At 39.9% G+C, this 26571-nt stretch overlaps 1 protein-coding gene across 10 annotated transcripts in view; it reads left to right on the top strand.

The window, feature by feature from the left end:
* The first annotated feature begins 496 nt into the window (after positions 1–496).
* Positions 497–26571, top strand: part of CCDC88A (coiled-coil domain containing 88A) — a 77009-nt gene continuing 50934 nt past the window's right edge. For 4 of the 10 annotated variants that reach the window (XM_063331154.1, XM_063331152.1, XM_063331150.1 and 1 more), the window contains exons 1-5: positions 556–646; positions 1161–1543; positions 1662–1762; positions 20900–21008; positions 24824–24893. In XM_063331154.1, coding sequence (XP_063187224.1) covers positions 1481–1543; positions 1662–1762; positions 20900–21008; positions 24824–24893 — 343 coding nt within the window. In that variant the 5' untranslated portion in view covers positions 556–646; positions 1161–1480. Of the gene's footprint in view, positions 647–1160; positions 1544–1661; positions 1763–20899; positions 21009–24823; positions 24894–25577; positions 25641–26571 lie in introns of those variants that run through there. The other 6 variants (XM_063331157.1, XM_063331156.1, XM_063331147.1 and 3 more) reach the window with 5 other exon arrangements.

Raw genomic sequence — 26571 nt, 5'->3', positions numbered from 1 at the left:
ATTTTGTGTCACCGTGGGTGTGTCTGGACTTCACCTCCTCAGGAGGAAAACCTCTCGTCCCCTGAAAGGCAGCAGCCTGCGGCTGGGGTGCGGATTCCGCGATTCATCCCCCATTTTTCCCTTCAAGGGCGTCACCGACTCCTCTTCCCCGCCCTTCTTTTTCCCCCTCTCTCTTTCTTCCCCCACCAGGAGATTTTTTTTTTCCCCCTCAGGGGCACCTTTTTGCCAAGGGGGAATACAAGAGCATCCTCCCCGACACCGCACCCCGGGGGCAGACCTGCCTGTGCCAGGCCCCCCGCCCCGCTCCTCCTCCTCCCGGCGCTGCGGGGCCGCGGCCCCCCGCCTGCCTCAGCCGCCCCCCTCACGCGCCGCGGCCGTTGGGGCTCGCGCGCCGCCGTCGCCGCAGCGCCCGTGCGCGCGCCCTGCAGCGGTTCCCCGCTCCGGCCCCGCCCCTTTCTAACTGCGGGGGAGGGGGGAGGAAGGGGCCCGGGCTGGCGGAGGGATCGCCGGCTTCCGCGCGCACTGAGCTGGGGCGGAGGGATCCATACGCTGGAACCGCCCGCCGGCGAGGGAAGGAGGGAGGGGGCGAGTGATGCGGAGCGGCCGGGCTGGCTGATGCGAGGTGGCCGTTATTTGGGAGCGGGGGGTAGGAAGCGGGGCTGGTGCCGCCGCAGCGGCCGGGCGAAGGGCTGAAGCCGAGCGTTAGAGCTGGGGAGGGGGTCGGGGGGGGGAGGGAGCTGAGGGGCGAGCTGAGGGGAGGGGAAGGGCGAGGTTGCGGGGCCAGGCGGCGTGTGCTGGTCCTGTCCCCGTCTCGCCTCGTAGTTCAGTGGAAAAGGGGAAGGGGTGAGAAAAGGGAACTGGTTTAAAATAACCTCTCGTCCCTGGTTCCCCCTCTGTGGGCTGCCCGGGCCGTTGCGGGGGGGGCTGAGGGACTCTTGTATGCAGAAGCAGACGGGGGGGGGGCGGCTCAGCGGTGAGGGGTGGGGGATCTCTGCCCCTGTCTGCCCCCCCTCCTCCGGGTTTGCTTTTGTGGGGAAGGGGCAGGATGAGCTTGCGGAGTTTTACTGGAATTTCTTCCTTGCCGAGGAGCTGCCGCTGCTGAAGCAGATTTTTCCTTCCTTTCTCTCTTTTTTTTTTTTTTTTTTTTTTGTCTGATGCAGAATCCCAGTAGCTAGGCAGCCTCCCTCTTTTCTCTCCTTCCTTCCTTCCACCCCTGCGGTATGTAGGAAGGGAGAGGCATCAATGGAAAGGCTGAAATACGCGTAGATGGACGTTCAAATGCATTTTTTCTTGAGAGAGGAAGATAAATCCCAGTTGCCAGTACACTGACTTTTTTGTTGCTGTTGCATTGCTTGGTAAAAATGGGGTTCACTTACTCCGACTAAATCCTTGGAGCGTTTCAGAGAGTTGCTGCAGTGAAGGACTTCTCATATTTTTTGCATCAGAGGAGCTACATTGATGTTAACCATTTTTTTGTAAAATGGAGAACGAAATATTCACACCCCTTCTGGAGCAGTTCATGTCTAGCCCTCTTGTCACCTGGGTAAGCATTCATTTTTCCTCACACATTATTCATTTATTTGCTCATTGTTTGAAGATAAATGCCTTGCTGCAGAGAATGAGGTGGAGTTAGTGTCACGACGGTGATGATTATGTTTTAGGTTAAGACATTTGGACCGTTAGCTGGAGGAAATGGGACCAACCTGGAAGAATATGTGGCGCTAGTGGACGGCGTGTTTCTGAACGAAGTCATGCTGCAAATGTAAGTGTGTGCAAGTTGTGCCTTGCGTTTATTTTTTGCTGTTGTCTCAGTTCTCTTGAACATTTGGCTTTCTTATGAAAGGTCTTTTTTCCCCCTCCACATTGACCTTGGCAAATTTCTTTCTTTTATACTTGAAGTAGTCATGTGGTCAGTTAAGAGGAGGCTTCGGAGCATAGCAGATACTCTTTACAGTTTAATGTCTGAGTGATGTATTTGCAGGATGTATAGTGTAATACAGGCTGAATCATGATATATAGAACTTACTGGAAAATGGGATGACTGTAAGTAGCTTCCTGGATTTCCACTGAGAAGCATAAGGGTTCATTCTACTGTAAGTCATGCTCATAAACAAAATTTTGAATTAATTTGCTTAGCTAATAAGATTCTAATACATATCTTAATTCATATGGCATACAATTTAAGGATCGTATTCAAGTCACATAATGTTGTTGACTGAGCAAATGGACCGTCCTTTAACTCCTTCCGCTTTATCTTTCACAGTTCCAAATCAGAGTAGGTAGCAGTTGTGCAGCAAAGCTGGTATTTCAGTTGAGACATAGAATTCTTTCTGGCTGTGAACCACAGAAGAAACACTTTTACATGGTTTTATAAATTGTTTATTGAAAACTCTGATTGTTAGAAAAATTTCTTTATAATTACAGTGTCTTTTTGTTAATCATAGTTTTGACTGGAATGTTGCCCACTGCTGTAATGCTAGAGAGTAACACTTTTGTCACTAGGGGAAAAAAATTCTTCATCCCTTTTTTTCCCGATATTCTAAGTCTTCAGGGAGAAATATGTCTTTTGTTTGTATAGGTATGAAAAAGTGTAGGCTTGTGGATGGCTGGATAGACACATCAGTGTGTGAGCAGCTTGTGATGACAGCTGTTCCTTAGGAACAGTGCTCAGTGGTGGGCATCCTTTTACTCTGTTTATAGCTTTTAGTCATATTTAGTACTTCAAAAGTTTTTAATGTTGGCATTTAAGTTGAATTCATATCCTTTTGAAACCAGTATTTTCTTTGTTGCCTACTTCTGTGAATTCCTAGTATTTACTTCTGTAATATTGAGAAACATGGAAAACTTAGTGGAACTGAATTTTTAAAAAAAAAATCTTGAGTGTATTTCTGGCATATTTTAATAAGAGTTTTAAGTGATGCATTCACCAAAGCATACTATTTTTATTTTACAATTTATTTATTTTTCACTTGGATTACATATAAATTAAGTAGCTTGTCAATTATGACCACGCATTTAAAACGTAGAGCTTCTACTTGGTAAAAATATTTGACAGCTGGAAGGCATATTTAGTACTGAACCTGGAACAAGGTGATTTTGAAGAGTATAATCTTGAAATTAAACTTTCTCAGCAAGTTTTTGGAACATTAACCATATAATTTGATATCCGATACATTATGTGGGATACATGTGTGTTGAAATGGAAAGCTGCAGGGAGGGAACATTCTCATGGTTAAGACACTGTGTGTAGAATTTGGCTTTGTCTTTGCATGTGCATCTTTGACCCCATACCGTGATTACTGCAGGAGGAGTGATTTCGAGGAGTTGTGTGTGCATGTATAAAAAATACACGTGGGAGATGTAAATTTAAAATAAAATTGGTAGTCAGAACAATTAAAAACTGCCTTAAACTAGAGGTGCGTGTAGGAGGACTGGTGTACAAATAACGTTCATATTACAAATATGTAACTACACTGGAACGTGTATCTTATTTAAAATAACATTTTTGGGGGACTGAAATGTGTTACGATTGATTATTGCTTAGAACTGACGTTTCCAGAACTGTGTTCTGATTTTGGAGCAGTTTTATTTGTTTTGGGTTTTTTGCCAGGATTGAAAGAGGAAAAAATGTTTCATGTTTTGCGGAGATTCTGTCTCTGATGAAGTCACTGTAGAAATCTGTGTTAATTTCTAGTCCTCTTCACTTTGAATATCCACCTATTAAATCTCTGTCTTCATTTGCAGAAATATTTAAAAGATGCAGCTCCAACTAATCATCAATATTACTTGTTTTCAGTAATTTCCATTTTATTAGTATTTCTCTTTTTTCCTTTCTGTCTTAACTACCATACGAAAAATTTGTATCACATGGCTTCAAAAGCAAAATTTTTTTTATTTTTTTTTTTATTTTTTTTTAAAGCTCTCAATGCCTTACTTCACTTGGGAACTGGAGATCTGTGGTTGGGAGCTAAGGCACTCTGTCACTCTTAGAAGCTATAGACAAATGTTGTTCTTGCAGAAGTCACCAGGAGTGCCATTTGTAGCACCACTAGTTGTTGGTTTGTTGTTTTTTGGTTTGTTTTTTTTTTTTTTTACATGATTTGTGTTATATGGTGCTTGCTTTTTACTCTAGTTCTGAGTTATTTGAGGCTGTTAATGCTTTAGTGTGAGAATACAGCCAGTGTGTCCATGTCAGCCGAGGACTTTGTGATGTGGTGGTATTGTAGGTTAGTTTCTATGCTTGGAAGGCCATTGCAGCATTAGATACTTTAAGGGGCGTTAAAAGCATGAACGAGTGGAGGCTGTTAGAGGTGCTGTGTTCCTGCTTTATGTATACTTTAATACTTACTTTATTGTAGCCAAATGTTGAAAAAACAAATGCCGTGACCATAAAAGTGAGTGTTAATATTGGATTAGGCATGGTTTGTAAACAGACAATCAAAAAAGTGGCTTTGTTACTTAGAGGTGTTTTGTTCAGTTAAAAAAGAGTTAATCCTGCCCTGCATCAGTGACAAGCGAGAGTTTGTTAATACATTTGTTCCTCCTTGTGCTTGTCTAGACCAAATTTATTTTCAACAATTGTCATGATTCAAACAGAGGAAATAGATGTCAGCATTGGAATAGTTGCAGGATAACGGTACCGAGATGGTTGGGTTTTATCAGCATTGAGTTTATTTGTACCTCATACGTGAGAGACGCTAATTCATTGCATTCCTTGTACGTCTTTTGCGTTTGACTTTTTTGATGTTTTAGTACATGTGAAAATTACACAGATTCCATTCAGTGTCAAGTTACATCTCTTCCTTTGCTGGAGGTGCTACAGGCCAATCCAGGCCAATCATCTTCTTTTTTTTTTTTTTTTTAAATTTTATTTTTAATTAAGGAGAGTTCCAGTGTTGTTATACTAGCTTCTAACTTGAGAGAATGTCTCTTATATCCTGTTTAAATTTAGGTCCAGTTCTTCAAAAGTATTCGGTTACCTGCCTTCTGCTGGGATCAGTCAGTATCTGATAGCTCTGGATAGAAAACCATCTGTCTTTCTAAATCTGAGCCTTTATCTTTGTGTTCTTTGATACAAGAAAGGGGTCATGCTTCTTGGAAATAAATCAGAATGCAAGAGATTGCCGCAGTAGTTCTGCTGTGGCAGGGAAGTGGAGGAACATACCAAGAATAGTTCATACCTTTGCTATACCTCTATAACGTAATACTTCTGACATTATGAAGGGCTCATATACTTGAGTAAAATATGTTGTGTATGCTACTAAAATAAATGAAACAGTATAATTCAGCAGATTAGTCACCTGTAGCACGTCTAAATGCAATTACAGTAAAATAATAAATAATACTTAGTTTTCCTAGAGGTATTTTTCCAGAACCTAACTAACAACACGTCATTCATTTTTATTTTTTTTTTTTTGTCTTAGTATTGTACTGTTTGTATACTTTTTGGATCCAGAAAGTTCAAAGTATTCTTATAGAAACACTCATTTTCTGACTGTTTTTATTTTAATTTCTGATAGGTCTTGTTCTGTGGTATTTGTTAATTGAATTCTGATAGGAATGTGTAAGAAATGCTGAAAGTCTTGTAGTACGAACTGTAGTTTCCAAACTGACAGGAGTCTTTACTAGTTCCTTTGAATAAAAATAGACAGCTGCAAGTAATTACAAGATTGGGACTTTCATTACATTTAGGCACCACCATTAATATTTGGTCAAGTAACAAAGACTTGAAACTGTATTTTAGTTTTAATTGCTTTATTTTACTGTGCTTTGTATTTGTGGAAATCGATCTGTTCAAAAGGAACTAGTGGACAAATACTGTATGCAGAATCGGTAATTTATAGAACCAAACTCTGAAGCTGAGTTCATTTATTCCACCATCTGGAGAACCTGCCTCCTTTCATCATGGTGTTGCATTCATAACTTTTGCCTTAATTGAATATATTAATCGATACTATCCATATCAGTTGTTGCATCTAGAAATGCTGAAAACTACTTCAAAGGATGAAGTATTTTATTGTTGTGCTGGATTTTCTCCCTTTTGCTGTTCTCCAACTGTTTTTGCTGATGGGATTCACATGCAGGACTTTCGTGCCAGTAGAATTTTCCAGGTGGACTGGCTGACTGTTTTCTTCCACCGCTCTGGTGGTGTGTGCCTAGAATGTGTAGACTGCTTCATTGACTCCTTTTCTGAGCTCTTAGTTGGTAGTTGTGCGCTTTTTTTCCAAACAGTGGAGCTTGCCAGCCCATACTTCTGGCTTGACTATATCTTTCCCTGAAAACTGGACTCCATCTCTAGTGCTTGAGCCAGCTGCCTGGCTCTGTGAAAGAGTGCAGGAACACACACTCCAATCCAATTTTAACTCTTTCTTGTGAAGAAGACCAAATAGCAAGAGGCAGCTTCAGCCAATTTCTGGCTGGGCAGGGAAATGGAAAAAATTTTGGGGAAAATTAAATCGGTGAGTTTGGCAGTGAAAATACGAGCACGTATTTTAGAAAAAAGGCAAATGTTATGGAGTGTGCACCTTTCTCACTTTCTTGACGTGAATGGGTTTGATTCACACTTTTCAGACATGCTCTCTCAGGCTTCTACAGATGCAAGTTAGATACTACTCTAGTAGTTTCTGAGAGTTGTTGCTCTTAAGAGTGATTCTGCAGTAGTAGGGCATAGATTTTTCATAAGGAAAGCTGAATTTATAACACCCAGTTTTTTGTAAAGAAGCAAATTCTTTAATAAATGGTCTGGCAGAATGTGCACCATGATCAAGATTGCTGGAATAAAAACCTTTTGATTACAAAAAAGGAAAAGGTAGTTCTTATAGTGTAATGATGATTAATTTTAGGCTTGAACATCTGCCTGCCATGGGCCTTGAATTGGGCAAATGAGGTGGACGTAGGCTGATACCTGTATTTCTGAGGTGCTTGGGTTTTTGATAGCTAAAGGGAAAAAAAAGCCTGGCTTGGACATGGAATGTCTAAAATGTTTGATCTTCACTCATGTCTCTGTTTTACTAGGGTTTGTTTGTGCTTTGTACCCTTTTCTACAGTTGATATCCACTTTCCTTCATCCTGTCTACTCTGATTTATTTCCATGCAGTAAACTATTCTGTGGTTCACTCTTGTTTCTTGCAGTATTTTGAAGATAGGAAGTAAATAATCTAATCTTTCTCTGCATATATACATCCACTTCTTTGCCTCCTTCTTCATGTGCTATCTGCAGTATCTTCCTTTGACTGGCTCATTATTTTGGTATCGTACTACTTACCCCACCCTTCGTCTGGGCTAGTAGCTGGGGCCAGGGACTTAAAGGCTGAGTTAGAAAACATTTCTTAATACATACAGAGGTGCTCTACTGAGTCTACCTACCTGTTCCATAGATAGCAATCCTAGTTGAAAGGTCTAAAATCAAAATAACTCGTTTCAGCATTGAAAATATTCTGGCAAGGAAACAACTGATATTCACTACAGCTTTGCAGTTTTATTTTCAGAGTATTTTGCATTTCACTCTGATTCTACATGCTGTTTCAAAGCACTCCGTGAAAATAATGAAATAGACTTACAAATAGCTTTCCTGGCATATATTCTGTGTTTCATTATCAAGAAAGGTAAGTAAGAGTGTACTGACAAACTGTCTCCTTCTATGACATATCTCAGTTAAGAGTGTTTTATATGTAGAGACACGTGTATGTGACACTGAAGACTGCAGAGCGGAGGTGCCTGAGAGAGGTAACGGAGGAGATAGAGCCACAGTGCAGCACTAGTGCATAGAGCTGCCCTTACACAAGGCAGCGTCGGCTTCAGCTGAAGTCAGAGGACTGTGTGGGGATGCCATGAGTGTCACTTTGAGCCAGAGGAAGACATATCCCGGACTTGCACTAGTGGCCATGCTGTGTGCTTCAGTGGTTCAGGGATGGTGGTCATGTAGCTCATCTAGGCATCATTTGCCCTTAGCAGCAACCAACGTTGTGCGGTTGGGTGAGCTTTCCAGTTCCAGTCATGGCTGAATGTAATATTCCCTGTGTTGTAAGGAAAGACAATACACAACTGTTTTGCTCTAATTGTTATACCAGAAAAGTCAGTTTGCCCAGGTAGCTGAGATGCATTGAGCCACCCTACAATGCTGCCATAATTGCTCATAGTATAGAGGCAGTAAATTCCAGAGATTTAGGTTAGCTACAAATATCTTACCTGGGCTGATCAGCTTGTGTCTTTCACTGGCAAAACTTTATACTTTCACTGTATTTCTTCAGATTCTATGGGTAGTTTGGGGATCTCTATACCACAAACCTTTGCAAAGTGTTGCCGTGCTCTCATCTTTCTTTCAAAAACTAATCTAGTTAATTGACAAATTGGTTGCTAAGTCAAGCACATCTTAATCCTGTGCTAAATTTGAGAGGCTTACTTCTAGATTTTCCTCATTTGTTTCTTCTCTTAAGAAGGGGCTTTTTAGCTTTGTGTTCTTTCATATGTTCCTCTTATTTTTGGTTCCTCCTCCTTTTTCTCTAAATACCAATTTGTTGCCTGCCTTGTCTTTTGTATGGTAGCACTTTTCCCTATGTAGTAATTATTTAAGGATCAAGACATTTTTTTGAAATGCTGCTTTGTTCGAGCACATTACTTCAGTGGTCAGAGATTATTTGGTAATAACTGTGTGGCAGTCTCTGTTTCTTTGTTTGCTTTGTTTTAGAGTCTGGTATTTATGTTTATGCCTTAAGATGCTCCAAAGAGAAGTGGCCTCTTAGGCAGTTGTTATTATTGAGCAGTATTTACAAAATGCTCCCCCTTTGTTTCATTGGACTAATTGGTGTTAAGGCATTGAATTGAAGCAGGGCTACTCTTGACCCAAACTCGGATGGTGTGCTTACCCATTGGCTCACTCTGAGGAAAAAAGCAAAAATTATCTTATATTGTATTTTTGGATTGGGAAATAGTAAGGGAAGAATTTGTAAGCGGCTTGCATTTATATTCCTGTCTGTTGAGTGAATCTTTGTATCTGTGTTGCAAATTTAGATATACTTAAAAACTTCCTTCCTTTTCTATAGCGATAGAGATGGAGTCCACTTAGGTTTATTACAGAATTTGATCTTATTTGAAGCTGCGGGGAAATATTTGCTCTAGTTTTGTGTGTGTGGTATCTTTGTTTTTCTTAAATAAGCCCTTGGGCAAAGATGCCTGGTGTAATTTCCTGGTAGCTTGGGATATACTTGCTGTATAGAGTATTGTGTATGCCAGACAAAAATAACATGCAGATACTAGTTGATGTGTGATAGAATGTAGACAAATGTCATACTTACAAAGTGCTGTTTTGCATCTTAGGAAGGATATTAATATTAATGTTTTGAGATGAAAAAAATGCACCTCTTTTACAGGCCCTTATGTGTATGCTTATCTTGTAGCTTTGGGTAGTTAGCAGAGGTAAGGTCCTTCATGTACTGCTCTATTTATATCTAAATCAGTAGGGGGTTGTACATGTACTGATGTGCATAAATTTGCAATACGTTTCAGTTAGTGTGCTGAAGCAATGAAGCTGCTCACGTGGATAAAATTTTTACAAGAAATGAAACTTATTTTCTTTGGCAATCCCCTTATATCCAGGAGCCTTGCATTTGAATTTGTCTCATTCCGTGAAATAATCTGTAGACAGGGCTCAGATCTGTAACTTGGAAGTCTAAAAATTGGTATGGAAAAAGATGAAGATGTATATTTTATTGTTATTAAATTACTTATAGAAGGTTTATTGTACTTCATGAGAAAGGGAAATTCTAGAGTCATAGTGTTCTAACCAAAAGTACTAAATGGAAATCTATGTGGCACTATTTTTACAACGTAAGATCTTTCTAGTCACTGAAACTGCAATGTTCAGGTAACTTTGGTGTCACCTCACTAGGCTGATCTCACATCAGTATTTCCTGCATTTTTTAATACTCAGTGTGCTGAGATGTTTACCTATGGTCAGGCTATTTTGAATCTGAAGTACTAACTAATTATTTTAAAGAATTTATAGACTCATGGAAGTTCAAAGTAAAGAATAAAATGAGTGAGTGTTTTTTCCGAGTCTTCCAAAGGAGAAATTTTTGTGGTGTTATGAGTATCAAATAAAACAAAGTACGTACTGCTGTGGTGTTGGAAGTTGGTTAGGGTAGAAGAGAAATAGTTGTATATACAAACTTAATAATCTCTTAAGAGTTGGTTTTTTTTAAAGCTTAAATAAGACTGCATAAATCTGCATTGATTTTTAAATCTTACTTAAGTTATTTTCACTTATATTAATATTTTAAATATCTTAGAAAGCATGTTAGCTCCACAAATGTCATCTGCTAAGGGCAGTAAGTGTTTATTTGCTCCTCTTCTGTACTGCATGCTGCTTCCTATCTGATAGCTTTTCTGGCCCTATTCTGCTTTTTTTATAACTGTTTCTGATGTTTCTTCCGAATGACTCTGTATGTTTGCAGAATGTTCTTTCCATGGTAGAGTATAAAAACATTTTCTCACTTTAATGTCCTCTGATGTTTGGTATCAAGTCATGCTGCATCTTGTGATCCAGATCTGTGAGTGCTTACTTACATAAAGCTAATCTTACTGTTGTCACAGGATTATTGTGCGTGTAAATGTTTGCAGTGTTTTAATGGTCAGTTACATTGAGGTGTTAATCATGAAGTCAAATAGTTTTCAGTTACTCTGTTAATTAGTATTGGACTGAATACATCTTAAAATTTAAACTCATTTGAGAAGTAAACATCGACTCTGAGAGGGAAAATAACACACAGTGCTTAAAGTAGAAAGCAAAACTTCAGTATTCATTATCCTCAGTACTTTGTTTCTGTGGTATGTCTGTCGTCTTTTCTGCATGTTGTTTGTAGACTGTATGCTCTTGCATCCTGTGCTGCCTTTTTGTTTTAGTTTAACTTGGAAAGCAGTATAGTGCAAGTACTACAGCAGTATAATTCTGCCTTTTCAAACAATATTTGCTACTGGGCCTTTTGCAATTAGAAAAACACCTCAAAACAAACCCAAGCAACCAAACACACAAAAGAAACCCAAACAAGAAGACCCTCGTAAGATATTTAGATTTGTTGAAGTAGTAAAGTATACTTGTCAGACTTCTGGTTCTCGTCTGTGTGCTCAAAAAAAGTTTTGTTTGTGAAGTTGTTTCTTCCAGGAATTCTCAATTATTTAATGCCCAGGAGTGTTTATTTTGTGTGACAGTGTTAAGTGTTCTGTGATGCTCTGAATCCTATAGGTTTTCCTTTCCATCAGTGAAACTTTTCAATTTGGTGGAAACCATCTTACGTTTCGCTAGCTGCAGAGCAGAGGCGGCTCCGTGTTCTCATTCATTGTTGCAGGGAGCTCACCCAAGTTACTCGGTGTGATGAGCAGTGATTCACTGTTTTCAGTCTCTGGTGGAAAGCTGGTTGTTTTTTTTTTTTTTTGACATAGTACCTTTTAGTATGATAGGAAAAGAGTACATCTGATAGTCAAGTTGAACGATAGTAGTAAAGCTGTTTCATACTGTGTGATGATAAAGGCAGCTGTTTCTCTGTAAGTTTGGAAGTTAGAGATTTTTTGGCGCTGTTAATTCAGTGTTGCAAGTTTGTGCTTAGTAAGTGACAGGTGAACTGTTTTATTTCCTCTTGTATTTTCTCCTATGTCTTGCTCACCTGCATGCATCTTCCTTATTACTACTGAGGGAAATGTAAGCTGGCAATATGTGCTCACAGCCCAGAAAGCCAACGCATCTAAAGCAGTGTGGCCAGCAGGGCGAGGGTCAGGATTCTGCGCCTCTGCTCCATGCTGATGAGACCCAATCTGGGGTGCCGTGTCCAGCTCTGCGGCCCTGAGCACAGGAGAGACATGGACCTGTTGGAGTGGGTCCAATGATGCTGCAGGGGCTGGAGCACCTCTCCTATGGAGACAGGGCTGAGAGAGCTGGGCTTGTTCAGCCTGGAGAAGAGAAGGCTCCAGGGAGACCTTATTGTGGCCTTCCAGTATCTAAAGGGCCCTACAGGAAAGATGGGGACGGACTCTTAATCAGGGAGTGGAGCGATAGGGTGAGGGGTAATGACTCCATGCAGAGCTACAGGCTTGGGGAAGAGTGGCTGGAAAGCTGCCTGTCAGAAAAGGACCTGGGGGTGCTGGTCGACAGCCAGCTGAATATGAGCAAGCAGTGTGCCCAGGTGGCCAAGAAGGCCAACAGCATCCTAGCCTGTGTCAGCACTAGTGTGGCCAGCAGGACCAGGGCAGTGATTGTCCCCCTCTACTGGGCACTGGTGAGGCCCCACCTTGAGTGCTGTGTCCAGTTTTGGGCCCCTCACTACAGGAGGGACATTGAGGGGCTGGAGCATGTCCAGAGAAGGGCAACAGAGCTGGTGAGGGGTCTGGAGCACAAGTCCTGTGAGGAGCGGCTGAGGGAGCTGGGGGTGTTCAGCCTGGAGAAAAGGGGGCTGAGGGGAGACCTTCTCGCTCTCTAGAACTCCCTGAAAGGAGGGGATAGCCAGGGCGGGTCGGTCTCTTCTCCCAAGGAACAGGCGATAGGACAAGAGGAAACGGCCTCAAGTTGCGCCAGTGGAGGTTTAGGATGGGTATTAGGAAAAATTTCTATACCAAAAGGGTTATCAAGCATTGGAACAGGCTGCCCAGGGAAGGAGTTGAGTTGCCATCCCTGGAGGTATTTATAAAAGACGGGTAGACGTGGTGCTGAGGGACATGGCTTAGTGGTGGTTTTGTCAGTGTTAGGTTAATGGTTGCACTCAATGACCTTACAGGTCTCTTCCCACCTAGATGATTCTATGATTCTAAAAGAGGGAAGTGCAGGGCAGCCAAGGGATCAGGGCCAGCCAGCACGGGTTTAGGAAAGGGAGGTCCTGCTTAACCAACCTGATCTCTTTCTATGACCATGTGACCCACCTTCTGGATGCGGGTAAGGCTGTGGACGTTGTCTGTCTGGACTTTGGTAAGGCCTTTGACACCGTCCCCCGCAGCATTCTCCTGGAGAAGCTGGCGAATCACGGCATAGACAAGTGTACTCTTTGCTGCGTTAAAAACTGGCTGGATGGCTGTGCCCAGAGAGTTGGGATTAATGGGGTGAAATCCTCTTGGCGGCCGGTCACCAGTGGTGTCCCTCAGGGGTCAGTTTTGGGGCTGGTTTTGTTTAATATCTTTATCAATGATCTAGATGAGGGGATTGGGTGCACCCTCAGTAAGTTTGCAGACAACACCAAACTAGGTGGGAGTGTTGATCTGCTGGAGGGTAGGAAGGCTCTACAGAGGGACCTGGACAGGCTGGATCGATGGGCCAAGGCCAACTGTACGAGGTTTAATAAGGCCAAGTGCCAGGTCCTGCATTTCAGTCACAACAACCCCAAGCAGCGCTACAGGCTTGGGGCAGAGTGGCTGGAAAGCTGCTCAGCAGAAAAGGACCTGGGCGTGCTGGTGGACGGCCAGCTTAACGTGAGCCAGCAGTGTGCCCAGGTGGCCAAGAAGGCCAACAGCATTCTGGCTTGTATCAGGAATAGCGTGGCCAGCAGGAGCAGGGAAGTGATCGTGCCTCTGTACTCGGCACTGGTGAGGCCTCACCTCGAGTGCTGTGTTCAGTTCTGGGCCCCACTGTACAAGAGGGACATTGAGGTGCTGGAGCGTGTCCAGAGGAGAGCTACCAGGCTGGTGAGGGGTCTGGAGACCAGGTCATATGAGGAGAGGCTGAGGGAGCTGGGCATGTTTAGCTTGGAGAAGAGGAGGCTGAGGGGAGACCTCATTGCCCTCTACAACTACCTGAAAGGAGGGTGGAGAGAGGTGTGTGTTGGCCTCTTCTCCCAGGTGAATAATGACAGGACCAGAGGAAACGGTCTGAAGTTGCAGCAGGGGAGGTTTAGATTAGATATTAGGAAGGATTACTTTACTGAAAGAGCGGTCAAGCACTGGAACAGCCTGCCCAGGGAGGTGGTTGAGTCACCATCCCTAGAGGTGTTTAAGAAACGTCTAGATGTGGCACTTCAGGGCATGCTCTAGTGGCAGAGATTGTAGGTTGTTTGGTTGGACTTGATGATCTCAAAGGTCCTTTCCAATCATGAAGATTCTATGATATAGATTAGGTATTAGGAAGAAATTCTTTGCTGTGAGGGTGGTGAGGCACTGACATAGGTTGCCCAGAGAAGCTGTGGCTGCCCCATCCCTGGAGGTGTTCAAGGCCAGGTTGGATGAAGCTTTGAGTAACCTGATCTGGTGGGAGGTGTCCCTGCCCATGGCAGGGGGGTTGGAACTGGATGGTCTTTGAGGTCCTTTCCAACTCTAACTGTTCTGTGATGGTCCAAAACTGATCAAACAGTACAGTGGTGAAGGCCAATAATCCTTTTGTCCCATATGCAGAGGTGCTTCTGATAACTGCATTGCCTCAATGTACTGCTTTATCTGGTGTTGCTTCAAATTTTTAAAGCAAATTTGAGATGATCAGTTATTCTCCAGTGAAGGCCCTGATTTTATTTTAACTTTCACAGTAAAAGGACACTGTATTAAATTTCTTTGTAGAACACATTTTGTATGTGTTTATTATTTTCTTGCTAATGGTAAATAATGGAAATGCTGCTTTATTATTTGAAATGTATCAAAAAATTATATTATCTGTAATTATTGAAATATTTGGCAGGGAGCAAGAGTGAGCTTCAGTATTCCGATTAAAGGGATTTTGCAAAAAATATAACTTCATTAGGCAAGCAACATTTATGTGTAAAAGTGAATACTGTAAGCTAAAACAGGCAGAATAACAGTCAATATTTATTACCCTTTGAGATGTACACTTGTGTAGAATTTTTTCCAAAGTGCTTGTTTCAGCATTTCACTGTACGTAACAAATACATTCAAAGAATGATATATTTAAAATTAGGGTACATTATAATACTAGACTTAATCATTAAGTACCATCAAGGAACAGATGGCAAGAGAGGACACAACTGGTTTGCAGTCTGCATAGATTTAAGCATGAAGCCATTAAGCTATCACATTCCCATTTCTGATAGATTTTGGTCAATGAAAAATTAAAGACACATAATCCCTGATTATATGAGGTCTCAATCTGCAATTCATGACACTGGTAGTATTTCAAAATCACTGAAGTTCTCTCTAATCAGTAGTTTTAAACTAATGCATTATTGGGATAGATGTTCTTGTCTGTTTTTATTGCTATTGAAATTAATGTATCTTGTCGTAAGTAGGTTGCTCTTAAATGTAAAATTGCTTAAGGGTATCTTTTACTGCTCTGCTTCCCATTGACTTCTAGACAGATTTGCCCTATTTTGCTAGGCTATTTGCCACTGAAGCAGTTCAGTACCTCCACCTAATAAAAGGCACAATTCAGACTTCAGAGCATGTCTTGCCTCTGAAAATGTTTATAGTGTAACTAGCACAGTAACCACTAGAATCTTGTTTTTAAAAGGCTGTTTTTTAAAGCTATCTTTTACAAAGGTCTATTTTAGAACAGTTTTATTTTCAAAATTACTTTGTTTGCATCTCGTTGTATTCCCAGCAGCATGTACTAGTTTATTCTCATGGTATTGGACCAAATGTGTTCTAATAAGCAGAATTGTTTAGTATTAATAAAAATGTAATTATTATAAAAATTTTCTTGGCCATAAAAATGAAACAATTCAACATATCGATACAAGTAGTTTATTAAAATCTGTAATAAATTAGTTGCCAAAAAAAAAGTAAGCCAATTTAAAGATGCATGCTCTTGAAAGCAATACACTTTTTGGAGATTTATTTTTAGAATTTTATTTTTCTGTATGAAGAACATTTGCACATTATATTTCAGTAGTTTTTGGTGTTAGTTATTTCAAATGCTTGATAAGAAAATTAGTTTGCCTATTCCTGACTTTGACCAGTCTGACGAAATACGCTTATACGAACAACATATAATGGAAAATGTGTAGCTAACATCGTGTTACGTTATTTCCTCTTTAAGAGGAACGAGTTAGACATCAATAGTTAAACTACCTTTCTGAGAAGATGGACTATAGTGACTAAATAAAGAGTATTTAAAACGGTGTTTTGTGGATTAAGGAGACTACTGAGCTTTAAAGTTGGTGGCTTTGAGAGAATGAGGGCTGGTTATCAGCATTGGGAATGAAGGTGGGTTTATTTTTTAAAATAACGAATCTCTTGCTGAAGGAGTAATAGTGGTAACAGTGTGTGGTGCGAGAAGGGATCTGTCAAACCTTTTCCTGGCTGTTCAGTATACTTTGCAGGTCAAATCTGACAGTTCAAACATAATCTGAAAGCTAGAAATCAGTGACTGAACATTAAGGAACACTGGTAAACACAAAGCCTCAAGGATTCTTCTACCAAGTGGCCTCCAATTTAAATGTTTAAGTTTGAACATGTGAGTCACTCTAATAGGTAGCCTATTAATATTCTGTGTTAATAAAGTATAATCATATAATGACATAATGTAGTTAGAAAGATTTAAATTACTGTAGTACAGAGATAAAGTCCCATTTGCACTGGAAGGTATTGAGAGCAGGATTTAACTCCCAGAAGAGTTACACACAATTTTTTTCCAAGTAAAAGTCATTCTAGTCATCGCTAACGTGTGTTGATTGAGAGCATCAAAGACAATTTACCTCCCTTGTTTGAAGAATAATGACCCAATACAACAGTCTTTACAAAAAAGTGACAAAATCAAAGAAATATAGCTTCCTACTAGCTGTAATGGGTTATTGAGGCTACATGTTTAATTACAGTAAAAATTATTTGTAGAGATTAGTTGCATTAATAATGAAATTTAAGTAACTTAATTTTATCAATCGTAAAGAGCAAGGAGTTAAACTTCTTGTTACTGTAATCTGTTTGAAAGTTCTGCAGAAAAATGGTAAGAGAACTTTGGGTTTTAGGTTTCTGTTGGGCCTGTGGCCATAATCTCTTAATTGTTGATAGCCTGCCCTAGCAGAGGATCATATAACTGGACTGTGAATTTTTTTCAACCGGTAAAGATACAGTTCCAGAGCACATCTGTGGCCCAAGTTTTCCCAGCAAAATTCACAATCTCAGTGAACTGTTTCCTGCAATTCATGCCAAAAAAAGTTCAATGCCTTCTGTTTTAAGATACAGGAATGAATCATTTTGACTCAAAACAGTGTAACTTTTTTTATCAAAAAAGAAGCCTGGAATTCCCAGAAAATGTAAGGAATGTGTGTCAGCCATTGAGTTGGTCTTGACAGATGAAGATATACACCACATTAGAAGTAAATAAATAAATAAATAAATATATGGGGAAGAGGGATACATGGGGTGAATTGGTGGAAATAAAGGAATGCTACTTTACTTTCAACAGTAGTGTAAGGTAACAATTAATAAAATCTTTGTTACATATCAACATTAAATTTGACGCAAGACTAATACCACAGAATTTCTGATTATCTTTGTTAATGCATAATTTGTCAGAGTGGATCCACACAGTGTTGGATTTCTAAGGATTAAGAAGGAGAAGATGGAACGTAAGAATGATTTGCTGTAGTACTGTTGACAAAATGTCTGCTAAAGTCTTCTAAAAGTGCTCAATTAGTATCTGTTAGTGCATCATTTGAGAGATGTGAATTATTTATTTTTGTACTGTGAGGAGAAATGCTGGAATTCAGGAGCAAAGTCCAGGTACCGGTATAATGACACCCTGCAGTTCCTGATCTTGTCCAGATGTTGTGACTTCTGATTTCAAAAGATTATTTTCATGTAATTTAAACAATAAAACAGGAAGCTCACGTGTTGCATCTTTGATGTATGCAGGTCCCAGCAGTAAATATTGTCCTGCAAAACATGAAGATGGCAGTGATGACAAAGGTGTGAAATTAAGAATTCGTGTCCTAAGAAATCTTGGGCTCTAATTGTTCATTCTTTTCCCTCCTCCACATGGGTATCTTGGGTCATGACTGTTTCTGCTGCTGTTCAGGAATTTTTCATTTGCGTTAGTTTCCCCTTTGTTGCATTGGGATAGTAATGATTTGTTTGTCTTTAAAAGTGTCTAAAGATTTATGTTTGCATACCTTTATGAAGGCACAGTGCCACGCAAACATTAAAGGTTTTGTTCTTACAAGATCTGTCTAAAGTGTCTAGTACAGCTTTTGAAATGAGAAAGTGTAAGCCTGAGCTTTTATGACATTTGTGTTTTGAATTCTTGTGGTTGCACACTAATTTTTGTGTTGATACTAAAATAAGAGCTATTACGACATCCAGGAAACTCTAGTGCCCTCTGTTTTGGATGCTCTAAAGGGAGATTTCATCTGAAATGTATGGCAGTAGAAATGCTGGTGAAGATGATGAAAAAGCCTGGAGATAATCCGACAGTCATTAAGATTAAAGATGAAGATTAAGGTCCCAAATCGGCCTTTTGGAGATATGGATGTAGAAATAGGAGCCTTCAGCTGTTCTCTGTATGCCATCAGGTCAGCAGGATTTATCCTGGATTTTCTCCTCTGATTTTAACAAATTTGCATGAATTCAGTTTGGAAAGGAGTTCAGTTCTGCACATCTGCAAAGCATAATAATTTTTAGCCCATTTGGTTCATTTTGCAGCTACAGGTTAACTGAATTAATAAATCCAAGGTGACATCTTAGTCACATAGTTTTGGCTAATGTATTCTAAACTGTACTTGTTTATAGTATTTTTAGAAACATTGTGATGAGCGTTTAGGAATGAGGCAGTTACCAGTGTAAGAACCAGTGTCCTCATTTTCCTACATTTATATTCATATATATGAGAAGGAAGATGCTATGCTTACTGCTTTTCTTTTAAAAATGATTGTGTTGGAGATGCATTTTATATACAATTTGACTTTCCCAGCAGCATGGATTTTTCTGCATTATTTCCATTCATGCTCACAAACCAGGAAGTTCTGGTAGCAATGAAATGAAGAAAAGACATAAATATATATTTTTAAAATTATAACACGCTAAACCCCAAGAAAGCTGTAAAAGGCAAATTGAAGTTTAAGTGACTTGTATTTATATGCACAGCCTTCAGTTTGTGAGCGTCAGTAGCATCTGGCTTTCAGGTTGCAGGTCCCGGGTGTATCTTCCTGCCAAGATAATTGATGCTGACCTGTGACTTGCTCCGTTCATTCTCCTCCTGAGGAGCTCTGTCGCAGTGCACGGCGGTGGATGTGCAGGTCCCCTTCTGCAGGGGCAGATGTACCTGTGTGTCACTGGCAGTACAGGACACCCGAGAAACTGAGGGAAGGCCTGTGACGAGCCTCTGCACGCTGCTTAGAACCCGGGTGATTCACCTGTGGAAAAAGTACCAACGCAGACCTTCCCTGAGGTGTGCCTCTGTAGTGACTGAAACATCATCTGTACCATGCATCGAATAACCACTGCTCTTTTAGATAACACTGTAACACTTGTACTAAAAAATTGAAGAATGAGGTGTTTTGGTTTTTTTTTGGCAATGGCATTTCTTCTTCCTTAGTATTTAGTTGTACTCAGGCCATTTTTGTATTATAGCAAGTTGCTCTCTTTCTGCATTTGATTCTTGAGTATAATCCTTTGCCTGTACCTGTTGTTACTGAATTCTGTTATACTGCTGTCACGCCACTCTTGTGTTTTATCAGGATCATCCTCAAATGCCATAGTGTTCTTTGTAGCTTTTTTTTTTGGTAGGTTTTTTTTTTGTTGTTTTTGTGGTTTTTTTTTTTTTTTTTCATTCCTCCCAATTTTTGCCAATGGCAGTTCTGGTAAGTGTATTCTGTATTCCCTTGTCTAAATCATTAACGACAACATTGAACAAAACCAGACCAGCAGGCACACACCCCCTTGCAGGAACCTCCAGTTTGACAGCAAGAAGTTGGTAGTTTCTTGTTTAAGTGCAGTATTCCAGCCAGCTGTGCATTTATATGACAATGACATCATTAAACAATACAATAATACAATTCAGTATCAAAAGTTGCATTGTGCAGCTGTATCAAGTATCTGTGTAAAAGTTAAGAAACTTCGCATTAGCCATCTCTTACGAATTCTCTCAGACTTTTACAGGGTGTTGTGGGGAGTTGCATTGGTCCTGCATTGTTTTCCTTGAAAAATCACAATGAATGATTGTCATACTGCCTTGTATGTGGTTAATAACTTGGTATGTTATGAGGTATTGAAAAAGGGTGACTCATCTGCATTTCCTCTGATCCTTTCTAGTTTGTGAAGGAAAAAGGGATTGATTTCCTCTCTGAAGCCAAGAAAAATCTGGTAGTATGTGAGAGTACATGACAAAAACTCCGATTAATAATCCCTTTGTTGACAGATTTCAGTTGTCTGTAAATAACTTTAAAATAATTTAGTGTGTGTTAGCATGATATATTTCATATTCTTCATTGTTCTAAAAGTTAAAACTCACATTCTGGTTTTGTCCCTCGTGATATTAAAATAGCATCGTATACTTTTTCAGTGTATAGACATTTGTTAATGTAGCCAGTCTGAATTCCGTTATTCGTAATTGTCTGCATCAGCAAGAATGATTCCCGATGTCTGCAGTGTGTGCTGGAATATTTACATTATAGCTGTGTTCTGCCTTCTGTATCTGTCAGGGATGGGGCTGCTTGTGGAGAAGTGCAGAGCCACAAAAACTTTCCTCTTGTATTCGTTCTCTGGTGGTTGTGATGGGTGCTTCTGATTGTATACTGCATTAATAGCCAAAAAGGGTGCTAATCTGACTAGCTCTATCAGAGACAGATGTTTCAAGTTACTTTTTTCTGCCTTTGGCAGTCACTTCCACAACTCCTTTATTTACTTGCGGAGGGGGGAAAAAAGGCATGGTAACCAAGACAAGAAGTTGTTACGCTAGTACATTAACTATATCATTTGCTGTATAGAGAGCTTTAAAGATTAATGTTCAGTGTGTTTAATTTATTCTTTCTTTTGTTTTGTTTTGCAGTAATCCAAAGTCTGCTAATCAGAGGATAAACAAAAAAGTAAACAACGATGCATCATTAAGGATTCAAAATTTGTCTATTTTGGTGAAACAAATAAAAACTTACTATCAGGTCAGTAATTATTTTGTGTATTATATTTTGCCTAGAATGTTTTTAAGTGTTTTTTTTATAGTTATGCCTTTAAGGGTAACAAAAATAAGATGAATATTTTGAGATACTTGTATTGATGGTCTTGTTTATAAATCTGGTCAAATTTTTTATCCCTATCAAACTTACAGCTACAGTAGTAGTCTGGAAACACTCGTATGTGAATGATGGTCTGCTTATATAATAGGTATTCTGCATGTTTGATTACTTACATAGTACATTAAGCAGCATTGGTTGGTATTTTCTGAATTGAAGCAAGTTTTCTGCCTAAGAGAAATTAATATAATAGGTATTCTGCATGTTCGATTTACTCATATAGTACATTAAGCAGCATTGGTTGGTATTTTCTGAATCGAAGCAAGTTTTCTGCCTATGAGAGAAATTATTACGTGTGCATTTAGTCTGTCAATAGAGTCTTTGTAAGGAAAATGGGATGAAATTGATTGATTTTAGAATTAATTTGATTTTCAGTAGGAAAAAAAACAGTGAGGTGATAACAATTAAATGGGATTTTGTAGTAAATGTGTTGATGGGCTAATTTAGAGCTGTGAAATAGCCGTTGAATTTGTGTGTGTTTTGTGTGGTAAGGAAGAGCTTGTCCTATGCCTTCTAGATGCAGAGCCTGGACAGAGTGGTGTCGAAGTACACATGGACACGCTACAGTAGGACACTGCAGATATCTCCCATGTCCCTAATAGTGTGTCTTCTAGTGTCCTTCCATGCTTCCCTGAACCTTTCTGCCAGGAGAGTCCCGATCTGGGAGAAAATCTCTTGATTTGCCTCTTACAGCAAGTGTGTCATGGCAGAGCCTGTGCTGTTGGATGCTTTTCCTCATGTGTACACACATAGTATACGTTCTCAAAAACTCTACAGTGCAATGAAAATTCCCAGCTGTCACTTACTGCTGTGGTCAACCACCGTACATCTTTCTAGCTAGCGCTTTGTGCGTGGGCGTACTTCACACTGTTCTTTTCTTGGCAGGTACTGTATGTGGGTATAAATGCTGCCTGCTAAGACCGGTATGCTTTTCCGTTTCCTGATGGTAGTCATTTTTGACTGGGCATTAGTGTGTCACAACTGGTGCAACAGAAGGCATAAACACTGACTTTATTTGAATTCAAGTAATTCCCTATGCTTCTCTGGCCATACAGTGTCAGCCTGTTCTAATGCAACAGTGCCAGGCAGAATCATTTGCGTTTTGGTAGTTTACCTTTAGAACCAGAGAATGGTTTGGGTTGGAAGGGACCTTTAAAGGTCATCTAGTCAGACCCCACTGCCATGAGCGGGGACATCTTCAACTAGACCAGGTTTCTCTGAGCCCCATTGAACCTGACCAGGAATGTTCCAGGGATGGGGCATCTACCACCTCTCTGGGCAACCTGTTCCAGTGTTTCACCACCCTCAGCATAAAACATTTCTTCCTTCTATCTAGTCTAAATCTACTGTCTTCTAATTTAAAGCCATCACCCTTTGTGCTATTGCAACAGGCCCTGCTAAAAAGTTTGTCCCCATCTTTCCTGTAGGCCCCCTTTAAGTACTGAAATGCTGCAGTAAGGTCTCCCTGGAGCCTTCTCTTCTCTAGGCTGAAACCCCCCAACTCTCTCAGCCTGTCCTCACCGCAGAGGGGCTCCAGCCCTCTGATCATTTTCGTGGCCTCCTCTGGACCTGCTCCAACAGGCCCATGTCTTTCCTGTGCTGAGGGCTCCAGAGCTGGACACAGTGCCCCAGGTGGGGGTCTCATCATCTTTGTTCTTCTCTAATTACAATTGTGTCTTCTTTTTCCAAGGAAGCTTCTTTACTTCTCTACAGCATCACGAACCTTTAGCTAGGTCCCAAATCAGTCTTTTGAGCCTACGCGTTTCCTGGCAAAGTAAGATTGTGGAATTGTTCTCAGCAGCTGGTCAGAACTGATAGCCCTTTACATTTTGGTGGACTTGAGAGGTTTAATACAGTGAGCTCCCATGACTCCCATGGGTGCTCTGTCAGCGTCATTTGACAGATGATGTGTGAGTCTTTAATAAAATAAATGCTAACAAACTCTAAAAGTTTTGAACACGCGAGGCAGAATTTTGTAAATAGGCTTAGTTTATTTTTGCAGGTTAAACAACAGTTAAAAGAAATAAGTGAATTTTGGGACACATGGGTTCCAGTTTCAGGTTTTTAATAGAAGCAGTAATTTCAAAAGTAAACACAAATTGAGAGCAGTGGCACTGAGCTTACTGATGAAGTTAACACTGTGTGACAGAAAAGGTGGTAGACATCTTTGAAGCAAGGTAGAGGTGTTATAAGAAAAGAGGTAATAGTGTCATTACTCCATAGAGGACACGTTTCTTGGCTACCCCTGCTTGGACTCTGCTTCACAGTAAGAAAAGCTTTATAATAGCATCATGGAATTATTTGAGCTATTACAAAAAAACGCACAATAAAAAAGCCACCAAGCCCCCACTTTTTAAAGCATGTGATTTTCTTTTGTAGTACCTATAAATACTCATTGAATTCCTTATATTTTATCTGTTCTTTATTGATTAAAACCTTCTGTGGTATACTTCATATATTTTTTTTTTTTATTTGAAAATTGTCTGTATCAAGATCTCAGAAGTACAAGAGTCGTAGTTGATTGAAATTCATGATATTTGAGTAGGTCTCTCCTTATAATTTATCTTAGGCATGTACAATGAGAGTATTAATCTAGTCTTTTGAAAATACTTCAGTCTAGTATTAATCAATGCAGATAGAATTTTTCATGTCCTATATTAACTGGTGAGAACTTTCAAGAATAGCTATAGCTAATAGTTTCCACAGGTGTTTTTCAAGTAATACTGTCATTTTTCAAATTTGACATAAAATGAATTGACTTACGTTATGTTTTTAGCTCACAATATGACACCTAGCATGTACCTTTTGGATGTAAAGTAGTGATGGTTCTGGAATACGTTGCTTTTGAGTATGAACATTTTATGTATTAATGAATGAATCTGTCCCTGTGGACAAGCAAAAAGCATGACTCCAGAGCTGCTGATAGGATGGCATCTGCTGTGAATAAACATCTGGGAACAGGAGGAAGACTACTCTGCTTCAGGAGAATTAGGCTCTGTCTAGACTGGGGATTTGACCTGATTACAGCCATTACTGGCTGACAGAAACTATCCATTGATACGATCTATAGAATAGATAGGCCAAGCTGCGGCTCGGGTGTGTGGAACTTACCAAACTAAAACTCTGCCTGATGATGCAAATAGGATTTTGTACCTTTATACTCAGGATTGTCCCAGCATAACTGCGGCAAAAAAACCTGTAATTTTCACAACCACATTTTGGTGAGGCCACTGAGACTATGGACATGAAATAGAGGAAATTGATCTTTTGTAGTATAAATGCAACTTAGAGCCAATAAAATAAACATCTATCAATAAGCTAGTCAGAGAAACATGAACACTTATAATTTAAAGGAGTTTTGCTACGTTCTGAGACACTGAGGATCTAGTTAGCTTAAAATCCATAAGCCAGCTCATTGCCATGAGAGGATTTTACTACGTTGAGATTTTACTGTGTTGGTCTTGCAAACCAATAAAACAAGGCTTTTATGGAAGTAATTCATACTTGAATGTTTTTTTTAATTGGAGTCCAAATAATTTAAGTATTGAACATGTATGTATGAAGACATGAAAAATTTTAAACTACTCATGTAATACTAATCTCTCTTTAGTGGTGGTTAGCATTTGATGTTTGCTTTCATTCAATACATATGATTTAAATAATATTTTAATTGACTTTTGTAGGAGAGTTTGCAGCAGTTGATCATGATGTCCTTGCCAAATGTATTAATAATTGGCAAAAATCCTTTTTCTGGTAAGTTTATTTTTAACTAAGATGAAAATTTGTATTGGTGTAATAATTTGTATTATTTCACTGGAAATAAAATTCATATAGGATTGAGCTTTTCAAAAGAAGACTGTGTATAAATTCTTTTAGCAAATAAGTGGTTTAATGATGATGAGTAACATTTTCTTTGTTCACACCAAAGGTCCACACTTTACAAATATGTGTGCTGTCCAAACCTCAGCACTGGCTTTCATTAGGATTTATACTGAAACGAAGTGCGTTTTCCAACAACCAATGAGCCACTGATATGACAAAGTATAAGTTTCATGTATTCCCAGCTACTATGCTTTCAACTTTCTTTACCTAAGCCACCCCGAGAAAATTGACAGTTCAATCCATCTCACTTGATCCAACTCTAATCCTTGTTTTTCCCTCCCCCAAACTCTCCTGCTTCTCTTGCATCATTACCTGAAAAATATTGCAGTTACCTTCTTGCTTTCTCCCCTGAACTGACGCTGTCTTCTCCATGCTCCCACCTTCTCTGCTTCCAGCTCTGAGAGTTGCAATTTTCAGACCGAGACAATTAGCCTGTATGGACCCAGCTGACTATCCACAGCCACTTGGGAATCTCTGCACCATGCTCTCAATTCCAGAAGCACGGAGCAGACACACCTGGCCTGCATGGAGCCACTATGGATTGGGCAGAATTTATTTACTTGGGTCTAATGTGTCCCATGTGTTCTACCTCTGATGTTCTAGCACCTCAGCAGAGAGGTTAGGAACTGCTCTAACAGGCTCTGTAGCTTCCCCTGGCTGTTTTTATTTATTTAAGATGTCTTCTATGCCATGCTTCCATGTGTGTGAGACAAGATTTTTGTCATGAGCAAGAAGAACCATCTGTGTTACCTCACTCTTCAATTCCAGGGTTCATAATGTTGATATTTTCCATGTCGCATCTGCATATATCCCATTTATGTAGGTATCTTGATTTAATTTTTTTTAATTTACTTTCTGCTTTTGAATATTGCTGCTTTTGCTTCTGAGGTCACAGCCTTTTAAGTTTTTATATGTGTAGATGCTCTAATCTATGATATGCACCAAGAAGATACTGAGAAAAAATATACCTTAGCAATATCGTCTCGTATAGGATGAAATTGTATTAAAAATGCACTACAAAACCTCACAAAGTTAATTTAGTATTGAGTTGTAAACGTGAAAACCTGTGTTTTAATTAATAAGAAAGCTTCTTCCGGTTTTGGGACCTCAGCTCAGTCTATGTAGCTTTTGTGGTTTGGCAACCGGAACCTCTGGTGGTGTACACATTGCTCTCCTGTGGGGACGTTACTGGATTTTTGAGAAAATACAGACTGTATTGTAGCATAGTTGACATATTAAAAATATTTGTTATGTATGGACAATATTCTTGAAGATGTTTCAGATTCCTGCTTCAATTCATCAGGGAGTTTGATCTGAATCAGAAGATAGATCTGTTGCTTTGGGTTCCATCCAGAACCTTTCCCCTGTGAAAGTTAAGACTGCTCTTGCTGTGTCAATTAGAAGAGGACCTCATCCCTACAGGGACTTTTATGCTTTTTCCTTTGTTGGGCAAGCATAGTGAAATTGGTGACCTTTTGAGAGACTTGCTATGTAAATCTGATTGCATCAAGGCAAGCCCCCATAGTAAAAGTTGATTCTCTGATAGCGA

Source organism: Chroicocephalus ridibundus, chromosome 3 (genome assembly GCF_963924245.1).
Source record: "Chroicocephalus ridibundus chromosome 3, bChrRid1.1, whole genome shotgun sequence".
In the NCBI taxonomy this organism is placed as follows: Eukaryota; Metazoa; Chordata; class Aves; order Charadriiformes; family Laridae; genus Chroicocephalus; species Chroicocephalus ridibundus.
The sequence above is the reverse complement of the archived record's forward strand: the minus strand, read 5'-3'. Positions and strand labels throughout refer to the sequence as shown.